Consider the following 12,454-nt stretch of genomic DNA (forward strand, 5'->3'; position numbering starts at 1 on the left):
ATCAAATTCATTTTTTTATATTTATATATACGTGTGTGATCATTTAAGTTTTATATGTTTAAATTGCACATAGAAATCTCATCTAGAAATAGATTCTTAAAAAGGATGTGGTGTTCAAGTACCATCCAGAACCTACAAAATCTGCTGCTGTCTTTTTTGCTAATGTTGGATGGGCAGATTTACATGTAGGGTCACAGTTTTTTTCAGTGACTCAGTAACACCTGGTTGTTTTGATATAGAGCCCATAGATATCAGAATGCTGTATGTGACAAACTCATGAAATGGATTAGTATGTGGGTTGGTTTTTTATTTTATTTTTAAATTTTTTAGAGACAGAATATCTGTTTATCACCTAGGCTGGAGTGCTGTGGCATGATCATAGCTCACTGTAACTCCTAGGCTCAAGTGATCTTCCCACTTCAGCCTCCCAAGTAGCTAGGACTGCAGGTGCCCCCTGTATGCCTGGTTGATTTTTAAATTTTTTGTAGAGACAAGGTCTCAATATGTTACCCAGGCTGGTCTTAAACTCCTGCCGTGGCCTCCCATAGTGCTGAGATTACAGGTGTGAGTCACTGCATCTGGCCTGGATTTTTTTCCCTCTACTTGCTTCATTAATATTGTAGTGCAAATGTCCATCAGTGTATGTGCTTTATATATTGATTTCAGGTCACAAAATGGGGAGTTAAAGCTTATTTATTTTTGGAGACAGGGTCTCGCTCTGTTGCCTAGGCAGTAGGCGCAATCTCAACTCACTGCAACGTGTGCCTACTGGGCTCAAGTAATCCTCCCACCTCGGCCTCTTGAGTAAAGCTTTATATTTTTATGAGAACATTTTATAAACTCTTATTCACACTTAATTTTGTTTTTCTTCCACCTCATCTTGTGTTCTTGTGGTTTCCTTTGGGAACACTGTGGCATACTTTGTTGAGTTCTTTTTATCATTCCCTGACTTACTAATTGTTCCTGTATGGTGAACCTTTATGAAGCAACATGTTACTGCTTCTGGTGTTCAGGGCCTTTGGGGAGAGAGGATGAAAAGGTAGCTCAGAAATATGAGAAGTGGATAAGGCATTAATTTGGGGCATCTTGAAGAGCTGAGTGTCTTTCTGGCTTTGCTGGATTGATTATGTGCATTAGGTGGTCTGTGCTTTTGGAAAATAAAGATTCTTTTTTGAACTACGTGATGAGTGTCCAATGCGGTTTCTTCCCTAGAAAAGAAAAATTTGCTCTTTTTTTTTCTCCCAGTGATTTAGCAGAATTTTTCTATTTTCTTCAGGTAGTTAAACCAGAGAACAATGATAAAGAAACAGAAGGTACCTATGAATCAGATCTCCCTGAGGAGCTCTGTGGACACCATCTCCCACAGCAGTCCCTGAAAAGCTGTAATGACAGTCCTGATGTCATTATAGAGGCTCAGTTTGATGGCAGCGACTCAGAAGATGGACATGGCATCATACAAAATGTGCTGGTTGATGGTGTTAAGAAACTCTCAGTTTGTGTTTCTGAAAAAGGTGAGTACTGGACTATCGTCTGACTTTTTTTTTTTTTAAGTACGCTGATTAAATATTAGAATTCTCTCTCTGCTACAGAGTAAATAACACAATGCAGTTGATATAGTTCTAAGTTTTGACCTGTGGCAGCTTTTAGAAAAGGGCATCTTTGACAGGTTTAGCTGCTGGTTGTGAAAGAGGGGATGAAAGAACTACCAGCGGTTTGTGTGGGCAGTAGTTGCAGTTACCACATTCCTGATAGGCTTGAGCTGTGTTGCTGGTTAACCTTGATATCTCTTGTGATAGACCCAATCCTCTGGCTGATGTGAACAGAATTAAACTGGTATGTAAAATTCTTGTGAAAAAGTATTTTATTTTACTGTGTTTTACTTTAAATATCTTTTAAAAATATTTTTGTCATTTCTGGTGGGCATGGATCACCCAAAATTTTATAAACAGATAACCTCAGAAAGTATTTTGATTGTAAGCCTTTTAAAAAGCCAGTCTTGTTTTCTCTAATTGAAATCTAAGCCATGGGTCCTCTGGATGCAGGAAAAAAGCAATTGTAAACACATGAGAGCTGTGACCATGGACCCTACCTGACCACATTCTAGGAGACTTAAGGGAAAGTATTAAGTATAATTTGAATATTTCAATATGAGATCTCAAAGAGATTCTATATAGAAGGAGTATATTTTCTAGCCAAATTGAATTTTATGTATACTATTAATGGAAACCAACCAACTCTGACCTGGCCAGGCTGACTAGATAATGAGCTTTGTTATCAAGAAGTTGTTTCTGGCACAGTTCCCACAAAGGGCTAGGAGAAATGCCAGAAGATTACTAAAGGAAGATGTTCAGCAGACAACTTGTTTAGAGACTGGTGAGCATATGTCCCTACAGCGTAAAGAAAGCAGAAGGCATTTTCAGAAAATGACTGCAGAAGGATGACTCTGCTTTTCTCCATTGCTCATGAGGTAGTGATCTGGGAAAGAAAGGATTTTTTGACAGAATGTGTCCTTTTTGGTGTTAATACTCCTCATTCAGAAGGACTTTCCAACTTTGAAATTCTTCTTGACTGAAGAAGCTACTACTTCCTCTGTCAGGTACTGCTTTGGGCCCTCCAGGTATCACCGACTTCAGAGTACCCAAGTTCCTTCTGTTTTGGGACATGCTTAGATAACTAGTGGTTTCTGTTCAGAGCTCAGCCAGTTCCTTTTGGATGCTATTTCTTGACATTTCATTCCTGCGATTTTTCTACTTTCTTTTCAACTAAAAATAGTTGAATACTGTGACCCTCTTCTTAAAGTAAATGTGTATTATCATAATCACATCAGTACTATGAGTCATGTATTTTCAGTGAGAAGAGTAGCAAATAACCAGTACTCTAAGTAGCCAAATCCTTCATTAACAAGATCAGCAAGGAAGAGAGACATTTAGAGGATAAAGACAGGCAAAGGAACACTTTAAAGCATATTGAGTATTTGGCTTAAAACTTCTTCGTGGAAACCCAGCTCTGGTGATAGGCTTGGCAGATCTCAGCAGCCTCTTTTCCTCTGGGCTCCAAGTGAAGTGATAGGAATATTGATCTCTCATTAGTGGTTGGTACAAATACAAGGACAAGGAAATACTGATAGATGGAATTGACGGCAGGATTGATGCCTGGGTTGGATGCTAACAGTTTACTTTGTTAGCATCCAACCCAGAGTTTTGGGAAACTTGATGCTATACCTCCTCTTGATTCACGCTCTATTGTAATTCTCCCTCTACATCCCTTTTGAGACAGGGTCTCACTTTTTCACCCAGGCTGGAGTGTAGTGTGATCATAGCTCACTGCAGCCTTAACCTCCTGGGCCCAGTCAGTCTTCCTGCCTCAGCCTCCTGAGTAGCTGGGACTACAGGTGTGCATCACTATACCCAGATAATTAGTTGTTCTTACTATTTTTTAATAGAGACAAGGTCTCTATTAAAAAATAGAGACCAGGGCTAGTCTTGAACTCACGGCCTCAAGTGATGCTCCTGCTTTGGCCTTCCAAAACACTGGGATTACAGGTGTGAGCCACCATGCCTAGCCCTTCCCTCTTTCTTACAAATAATATCACTGAGTATATTACAAGCCCAGCATATGCATGTTTCTTTCCTTATTGTTTTTGCATCCTTCCTAGCCCACTGTTATTTATATTACTTCGTTAGTAGCCCTGACTGAGGGAACAGCCTTAATCCTTCCCTCAGTATCTGGTACAGATTTCTGTTTCCTGCTAGCCTCTAAATAGAGAGTTTGTGAAACCACATGGCTGTTTCTCATTTCTTGCCCTCTTGATATTTAGGAAAATTACAATTTGCTCTTTTAGAAATCGCAGCATTTTTAAGGATATTTTAACCAGCTTTTCTTACTTGGGATAATACAAAAATCTGGTTACTGTTAGGATGTTAGTACTTTTTGCACCATTTAGGGTTTCGAAATTTGTTATTGAAACAAACCATAACCTTAAGAATATCATGAACTTTTCCGAAGACTTCTAGAAAGGTTCTTTGCTTTGTGTTGTACTTGCAAGTGGATGATTAATCCTAGTTCATGCTTGTGTTCAAAAGTGTTTTTTGTTTGTTTTTGCTTTAGTATTGCATGTGCATTTATAGCATATACCTATTTGCCAAGGAAATAGTTATATCTTTGTGATAACTACCAGTTTCTCTGGTAAGAGAGCAATTGCTTCCATTGTCTGTAGCAAGTGCCTGTCATTGCATTAAGAGAAACATCTCTATAGACACTCATATAGTAGTTTTTTTGAGGATGATGGCACAGGTCTGTATTATCCTCAGCCCCTGAGACAGAGTGAGCCAAAGATGTGGGCCCCTTTTAGAGTTCCAGTCCCCACAGCCCCTTGAGATTGAACTTTTACCACTTTACGAGCAGTAGCTTTGTTGTTAGCATAGAAACTTCGCATTTGTGTGGAGGTTAGGGACAACCAATTAAAATTTTCTTGGTATCAAATGCATAAATGGCTTTAAAATGTTTGGCTGGGTGCACCTGTAATTCTAGCTATTCAAACCAAAAAAGTTTGGATAACAGTTGGCAAGGTTAGCAAACTCCAAAGGGAAGAAATAACCATGGTTAAGTGATATAGTAGTTCTGTTTCATCACCAGGAATTTTAAGAACAGATTTGGCCTCTGAATCTTGGTGATGGTGACCTAATCAGGCTGTGATGTACATTTCCTGCTTTGTATCCCAGGAGGGTCTTCCAGAGATATTTTTTAGTTTTCTGGTCTAGAGACAAGCCTCTGCCTATACCCTGATGAGTGAGCATGGGTTTAAAGTGCAGATGTAATGACTCTTTTAATTCTATCTCCTGGCCAACTTCAGCTGTTTCTGAAGAGGAGAATCTACATGGAGTCCTTAATTCCCTCTGAGAGTTTTCTGTCTGTTACATCTGGGGCCTGCTCAGGTCACCTTTGGGAGCCATGAAGACCCCATTTTTCCCACTTAAGATTGATCTCCTTTCAAGACAGGCCCTTTCAGTGCTGAGGTTTAAATACTCTTTCCTTGAATAAAAAGTAACTGTACTCCCCTTCTGCTGAGAAAAACAGACCCATATGATTATTCCCATGACACTTTGGGGTTACTGAAACTCCAGGAACCCTTTCTCAGGTTTGGCAACCCTTCTTTTTTCTCAGCATACATTTCTTCTTTTCCCTATATATATAGCTCTTCACTGTGTATAATGATGATTAATATAACTAGAAGACCGTGTTTGCTTCAGAAATTGTATTTAAAATTAAATATATAGTAATTTCTCATCAACCACAATTTTGGCGCAGTGTTTTGTGCCAAGCCTTAAAAATCTGATTTAAAAAAACAAAGTGAAGCCTTGTGCAGACCTATGTTAAACAGAAAGATACAGTGGGAATTTTTAAAAAAAATTTTAAATCTTTAATTGTGGGTACTTAGTAGGTATATATATTTATGGGGTACGTGAGATATTTTGATAAGGTCGTGCAATGTGTAATAATCTCATCAGGGTAAATGGGTTATCCCACACCTCAAGCATTTATCCTTTGTGTTTCATACAATCTGATTATGCTCTTTTAGTTATTTTTAAATGTACAATTAAGTTTTTGAAATTACTATAGTCACACTGTTGTGCTAGGAATTAGTAGGTCTTATTCATTCTTTATAACTATTTTATTTGCATTCATTAACCATTGCCACTTCTCCCCACTTACTACCCTTCCCACCCTCTGATAATCATCCCTCTACTATCTATCTCCATAGTTCAATTGTTTCAGTTTCTTTTTTTAAAATTTACTTATTGTACTTTAGACTCTGGGGTACTTGTGCAGATCATGCAAGATTGTTGCATAGGTAAATTCATGGCAGGGTGGTTTGTTGCCACCATCCCCCCATCACCTCTACCTGACATTTCTCCCCACATTATCCCTCCCCCACCCTCCCTTCTGCTATCCCTCCCATAGCTATTGAGATCCCAGTGTGTGATGCTCCCCTCTTTTTGTCCAAGTGTTCTTATTGTTCAACACCTGCCTATGAGGGAGAACATGCAGTGTTTGATTTTCTGTTCTTATGTCAGTTTGCTGAGAATGATGGTTTCCAGGTTCATCCATGTCCCTACAAAGGACACAGACTCATCACTCTGCATAGTATTCCATCGTGTATATGTATCACATTTTCTTTGTCCAGTCTATCACTGATGGGTGTTTGGGTTGTTTCCAGGTCAGTGCCACGATGAACATGCATGTGCATGTGTCTTTACAATGGAACAATTTATAGTCCTTTGGGTATATACCCAGTAATGGGATTGCTGGGTCAAATGGAATTTCTATTTCTAGATCCTTGAGGAATCGCCACACTGTCTTCCACAATGGTTGAACTAATTTACGCTCCCACCAACAGTGTAAACGTGATCCCACTTCTCCACATCCTCTCCAACATCTGTTGTTTCCAGATTTTTTACTGATTGCCATTCTAACAGGTGTGAGATGGTATCTCAATGTGGTTTTGATTTGCAAATTGTTTAAGTTTTTAGCTCTCACAGGTAAGTGAGAACATATGAAGTTTGTCTTTCTGTGCCTGACTACTTCAAATAACATAACGACCTCCAGTTCTGTCCATGTTGTTGCAAATGACAGGATCACATTCTTTTTTTTATGGCTGAATAGTACTCAATCGTGTATGTCTGCCACATTTTCTTTATCCATTTGTCTGTCGATGGACATGTAGGTTGTTTCCAGATCTTGGCTATTATGAATAGTGCTGTGATAAAGATGGGAGTGCCTCAGGCTCCAAGTAGCTGGAACTACAGGTGTGTGCCACCATGCCCAGCTAATTTTTTTTTGTATTTTTAGTAGAGACGGGGTTTCACCATGATGGCTAGGATGGTCTCGATCTCTTGACCTCGTGATTCGCCCACCTTGGCCTCCCAAAGTGCTGGGATTACAGGCATGAGCCATCGCACCCAGCCTGTTCTTTTCTTTCTAATTGAAGTACTCCCATTAGCATTTCTTGTAGGACAAATCTGGTGTTGATGAAGTCCTTCAGATTTTGTTTGTCTGAAAAAGTCTTTATTTCCCTTTTATGTTTGAAGGATATTTTCACCAGATATACTATTCTATGGTAAAAGTATTTTTTTTTCCAACATTAAACATGCCACTGTGAGGTTTCCACTGGAAAATCTGCTGCCAAATGTGTTGGAGCTCCATTTTATGTTACTTTTTTCTTTTCTTTCTTTCTTTTTCCTTCCTTCCCTCCCTCCCTCCCTCCCTCCCTCCCTCCCTCCCTCCCTCCCTCCCTCCCTCCCTCCTTCCTTCCTTCCTTCCTTCCTTCCTTCCTTCCTTCCTTCCTTCCTTCCCTCCCTCCCTCCCTCCCTCCCTCCCTCCCTCCCTCTCTCCCTCTCTCTCTCTTTCTCTCTCTGCTTTTAGGATCCTTTCTTTATCCTTGACCTTTAGGAGTTTGATTATTAAATGCCTTGAGGTAGTTTTCTTTCGGTTAAATCTGCTTGGTGTTCTATAACCTTCTTGTACTTGGATATTATCTTTCTCTACGTTTTGGAAGTTATCTGTTTTGATTTCTTTGATTAAATTTTCTATCTGTATGTCTTTCTTTGCCTCCTCTTTAAAGCCAATTACTCTTAGGTTTGCCCTTTTGAGGTTGTTTTCTAGATCTTGTAGGAATGCATCATTCTTTTTTATTCTTTTTTCTCTTGTCTCCTATGTGTATTTTCAAATGACTTGTTTTCAGGTTCACTAATTCTTTGTTCTGCTTGATCAGTTTTGCTATTAAAAGACTCTTATGTATTCTTTAGTATGTCTGTTTCATTTTCAGCTCCAGATTTTCTTTTTGAGTCTCTTTAATCATTTCAGTCTTTTTGTTAATTATCTGATATAATTCTGAGTTCCTTCTCTATTATCTTGAATTTCTCTGAGTTTCCTCAAAACAACTATTGTGAATTTTCTGTCTGAAAGGTCACATATCTGTTTTTTCAGGATTGGTCCTTAGTGCCTTATTTAGTTTGTTCGATGAGGTCATGTTTTCCCAGATGGTGTTGATGCTTGTAGATGTTCATTGGTGTCTGGACATTGAAGAGTTAGGTATTTATTGCAGTGTTTGTGGTCTAGACTTATTTGTATCTGCCCTTTTTGGGAAGGCTTTCCAGGTATTTGAAAGGATTTGGGTGTTGTACTCCAAGTTGTGTCTGCATTAGGCATTACCCCAAGCCTAGTAACATTGTGGTTCTTGCAAACTTGTAGAGGTCCCACCTTGGTGGTCTTGGTTAAGATCTGAAAGAATTCTCTGCATTACCAGGCAGACTGTTGTTGTCTTCCCTTACTTTCTCCCAATCAAACAGTCTCTCTCTCTCTCTCTCTCTCTCCCTCCCTCTCTCTCTCTCTCTCTTTCTCTCTCTGCTGAGCCATCTGGAGCTGGGAGTGGGCTGACCCAAGTACCTCTGTGGCCATTATCACTGGGACTGTGTTGGATCAGACCTGAAGCCAGTACAGCACTGGGTCTCATGCAAGGCCCACTGTAACCACAACCCAACAACCTGTCCTGCTGCTGAACTGGCTCTCAAACCACAGGATGCAGTCCTCCTTCTCACCCTTCCATTCCCTTTCCATAGGCAGACGAGCCTCACCCTGTGGCTACCAGCACCACAGACCCATGGGGAGTCCTGCCAGGCTTTCACCAATGTTCACTTAAGGCCCAAGGGCTCTTCAGTCAACTTGTGGTGATGAATATTGCTAGGCCTGGGACTTACCCTTCAAAGTGGTGGGCTCCCCTCTGGCCCAGGAAAGGTCTAGAAGTGATGCTATGTAAGAGCCAAGGCCTAGAATCAGAGACCTCAAGATCCTGCCTGGTGCTCTACTCCCAAGGCCGAGCTGATACCTAAGGTGCAAGACAAAGTCTTCCTTTCTTTTTTCTCTGCTTTTCTCAGGCAGATGGAGTCTCTCACAGTAGCCACCACAGTTGAGAATATGCTGTGTCTCACCTTAAACCAGCATGTCTCAGAGTCTTACCCAGGGCCCGTGATGTGCTACCTGGGTATCACAGCTGGTTATTCAGGGCCAAATAGCTCTTTAATTCACCAGGTGATAAGTCCTACCATGACTGGGTCATTCCCTTCAAGGCAACAAGTTCTCTTCTGGCCTAGGGTATGCCTAAAAATGTCATCAGTGGGAATTTTTGCTTCCCTGTTTTTTAGCCTGGGTGAACAATGTAGTCAACTAGGTGATAGATGGTCAGGACCCACAGTGTTCTAAGACCGAAATCCTATGCTAGACCAGACATTCTTCCCTATGAAGTTTGCAGAAGAAATATGCACAGAGGACAAAACAAGGCAGAGGAGCAGTTCTCTCTTTACTAACTGAAGCTTCCATCCAAGCCAGAATGATTGTAGTATACACTCCTACTAGCAATGTGTGAGGCTCCTGGTATCTTCTCATCTATGACAACAGTTAGGATTATCCAGTTTTCTAAAATTTTTTTTTTTTTTTTTTGAAACAGTCTGCTCCATCATCCGGGCTGGAGTGAGGTGGCACCATCCTGGCTTACTTTAACCTCTGCCTCCTGGATTCAAGCGGTCTCCTGCCTCAGCCTCCTGAGTAGCTGGGACTATAGGCGCCTACCACCATGCCTGGCTAATTTTTATATTTTTAGTAGAGACAGGGTTTCACTGTGCTGGGGCCTCCCAGATTGCTGGGATTATAGGTGAGCCACTGTGCCCGGCACAGCTTTCTAATTTTTATAATATAGATTAAGTTCTATAAATTGCTTTTTTATATTATTTGCCCATTGTTCCATCAGGGTTACTGTTCTCTTCTTGATTTGTAGGAATTTCTCTTTTTTTTTTTGAGACGGAGTTTCGCTCTTGTTACCCAGGCCGGAGTGCAATGGCGCGATCTCGGCTCACCGCAACCTCCGCCTCCTGGGTTCAGGCAATTCTCCTGCCTCAGCCTCCTGAGTAGCTGGGATTACAGGCACGCGCCACCATGCCCAGCTAATTTTTTTTTGTTTTTAGTAGAGACGGGGTTTCACCATGTTGACCAGGATGGTCTCGATCTCTTGACCTCGTGATCCACCCACCTCGGCCTCCCAAAGTGCTGGGATTACAAGCTTGAGCCACCGTGCCTGGCCAGAATTTCTTCTCTTCTATGTAATAATCCCTTTTCTAATGTCAGTTTTATAAATATCTTCTCTCATTTTGTCATTTAGTTATTTGCCAATTAACTTTGTGTGGTATCTTTCATAGAACAAACCTTTTAAATTTTAATGCAGTAAAATTTATCATACACTTTATGGGTTTTTAAGTTTTCCCCTGTCTCTAGGTCACAAAGATATTCTCCTTTGTAATCTTTTATTAGGTCTGCAGTTTTGCCTTTTGCTAGGCTTTGTTGATTCAGATTGTCATCTGGTTTCTCTGTGCTAAGTCTATGAACCATCCTTTAATTCCAAATATAAATTCTACTTAATCCTGATGTGTTATTATTTTTAAAATATATGATTAGATTCACTTATTAGTGTAGTTTTTTTTTGGTCTTTTTTGAGGGGGGACAGAGTCTTGCTCTGTTGCCCTGGCTAGAGTATAGTGATGCCATCTTGGCTCACTGTATTCTCTGCCTCCCAGGTTCAAGTGATTCTCCTGCCTCAGCCTCCCAAGCAGCTGGGATTACAGATGTACACCATCACACCCAGCTAATTTTTGTAATTTTAGTACAGGTGGGGTTTTGCCATGTTGTCCAGTCTGGTTTTGAACACGTGGCCTCAAGTGATCTGCGTGCCTCAGCCTCCCCAGATGCTGGGATTACAGGCATGAGCCACCATGCCTGGCCAAGTGTAGTATTTTTTGTATCATGTTCAAATGGATCTTTGATTTTTTTGTTATTCAGTTTTTAGAATCAAGATTATAATAATCTAATGAAATGTCTTGGTTAGTTTCTGAGAGTTTCCTGTTTCTAGTACAGCTTGTATAAAACAGGAATGAACCCTTGAAATTTGGTAGAACTCATTGTGCAATTGTTTGTATCTGTTGTTTTTCAGGAGGCAAGATCTTTGCTGTTTTAATTCTTTTATATTAATTGGTCTGTTCAGATTCTTTATCAGTTCTTGTGCCAATTTTGGCATAATTAGTGGGACTTTCTCCATTCAAATTTATTAGCACGTAGATAATCCTAATGCTCTTTATATTCTCCTTTCTATCTGTACTTTTGTATTCCTTTTCATTCTATATTTTAATTATTTTTTTTCTTTGATAACTCTTACTCACCAAGGGTCTATCTTATTAATTTTTTCAAAGGACAGTTTCAGTTGTGTTATTTCTCTCTCTTTTTTGAGACAGAGTCCTGCTCTGTTGTCCAGGCTGGAGTGCAGTGGTGTGATGATCTCGGCTCACTGCAACCTCTGCCTCCTGGACCCTGCCTCAGCTTCTTGACTAGCTGGTATTACAGGCTCCTGCCACCATGCCTGGCTAAGTTTTGTATTTTATTTTATTTTATTTTATTTTTAGTGGAGACGAGGTTTCACTATGTTGGCCAGGCTGGTCTTGAACTCGTGACCTCAAGTGATCCAACCACCTCAGCCTTGCAAAGTGCTGGGATTACAGGTGTGAGCCACCACACCCAGCCTTTTTACTCTATTGTTGATAATGATGTTTTGTGTATTATTGATATTTGCCCTTAACTTTTTAATTTAATTTCTTATTTTCCAGGGTTTTTGCTTTTTTGCCCTTTCCCCAACTTCTTGAGTTGAATACTTTGCTTATTAATGTTAACCTTTTTTGTTTTGAGATCTTTTTAAAGCTACTTATATCCCTCTAAAGACTTTAGCTCTGTTCTACAGATTTTTATGTTCAGTGTTTTTATTATTCAGTTTTAAATATTTTCTTTTTGATTTCTTCTGTAACTAGGTTCTTTATTAAGGCTATTTAATTTCTGAATTTTGCTATTTTTTTGTTAATGTTTAATTTTATTGTATTAAGTGAGAATATAGGATGCCTGTATATTTACTTCTTTATAGTTTATGAATACTTCCATTATAGTGTATTATATTGTCTATATTTGTAAATAGTCGACAACATATGCTTTGAAAGAAAGGGGTGTGTGTGTGTGTGTGTGTGTGTGTGTGTGTGTGTATCCACAAACTTGGTTTATAATTATATTGTTCTCCCCTTCATAATAAACTGTTTATTATTGTATGTACTTTATCTGTCAGTTTCTGAGAGGGATATTTAAAAATCTGTCTGTAAATTTTGATTTCTTTGTATTTCCTACAATCTTGTCAATTGTAGCTTGAAATATTTTGAAGTTGTGTTGTTATATACTTATGGTATGCTAGAATATATCCAGATATATTTTTGTATACATGCATGTCCATATATATTTATTTGTAAATATTTGTACACATATTAATCACCAGTATTTAGTGAACATTTACAATGTGCTAGGCCCTGTCTAAGCACTT

General features: G+C 39.5%; 1 protein-coding gene across 18 annotated transcripts in view; it reads left to right on the forward strand.

The window, feature by feature from the left end:
* The window catches only part of DIS3L2 (DIS3 like 3'-5' exoribonuclease 2), a 385,922-nt gene that overhangs the window by 117,278 nt on the left and 256,190 nt on the right, over positions 1–12,454 (forward strand). For all 18 annotated transcript variants that reach the window (XR_013519159.1, XR_004744905.3, XR_013519158.1 and 15 more), the window contains one exon: positions 1,277–1,511. Coding sequence is in view for 13 of the 18 variants with exons in the window: in XM_054258039.2 (XP_054114014.1) it covers positions 1,277–1,511 (235 nt within the window). In the remaining 5 variants the exon portion in view is untranslated. The remainder of the gene's footprint in view (positions 1–1,276; positions 1,512–12,454) is intronic.

Source organism: Callithrix jacchus, chromosome 6 (genome assembly GCF_049354715.1).
Source record: "Callithrix jacchus isolate 240 chromosome 6, calJac240_pri, whole genome shotgun sequence".
NCBI lineage: Eukaryota > Metazoa > Chordata > Mammalia > Primates > Cebidae > Callithrix > Callithrix jacchus.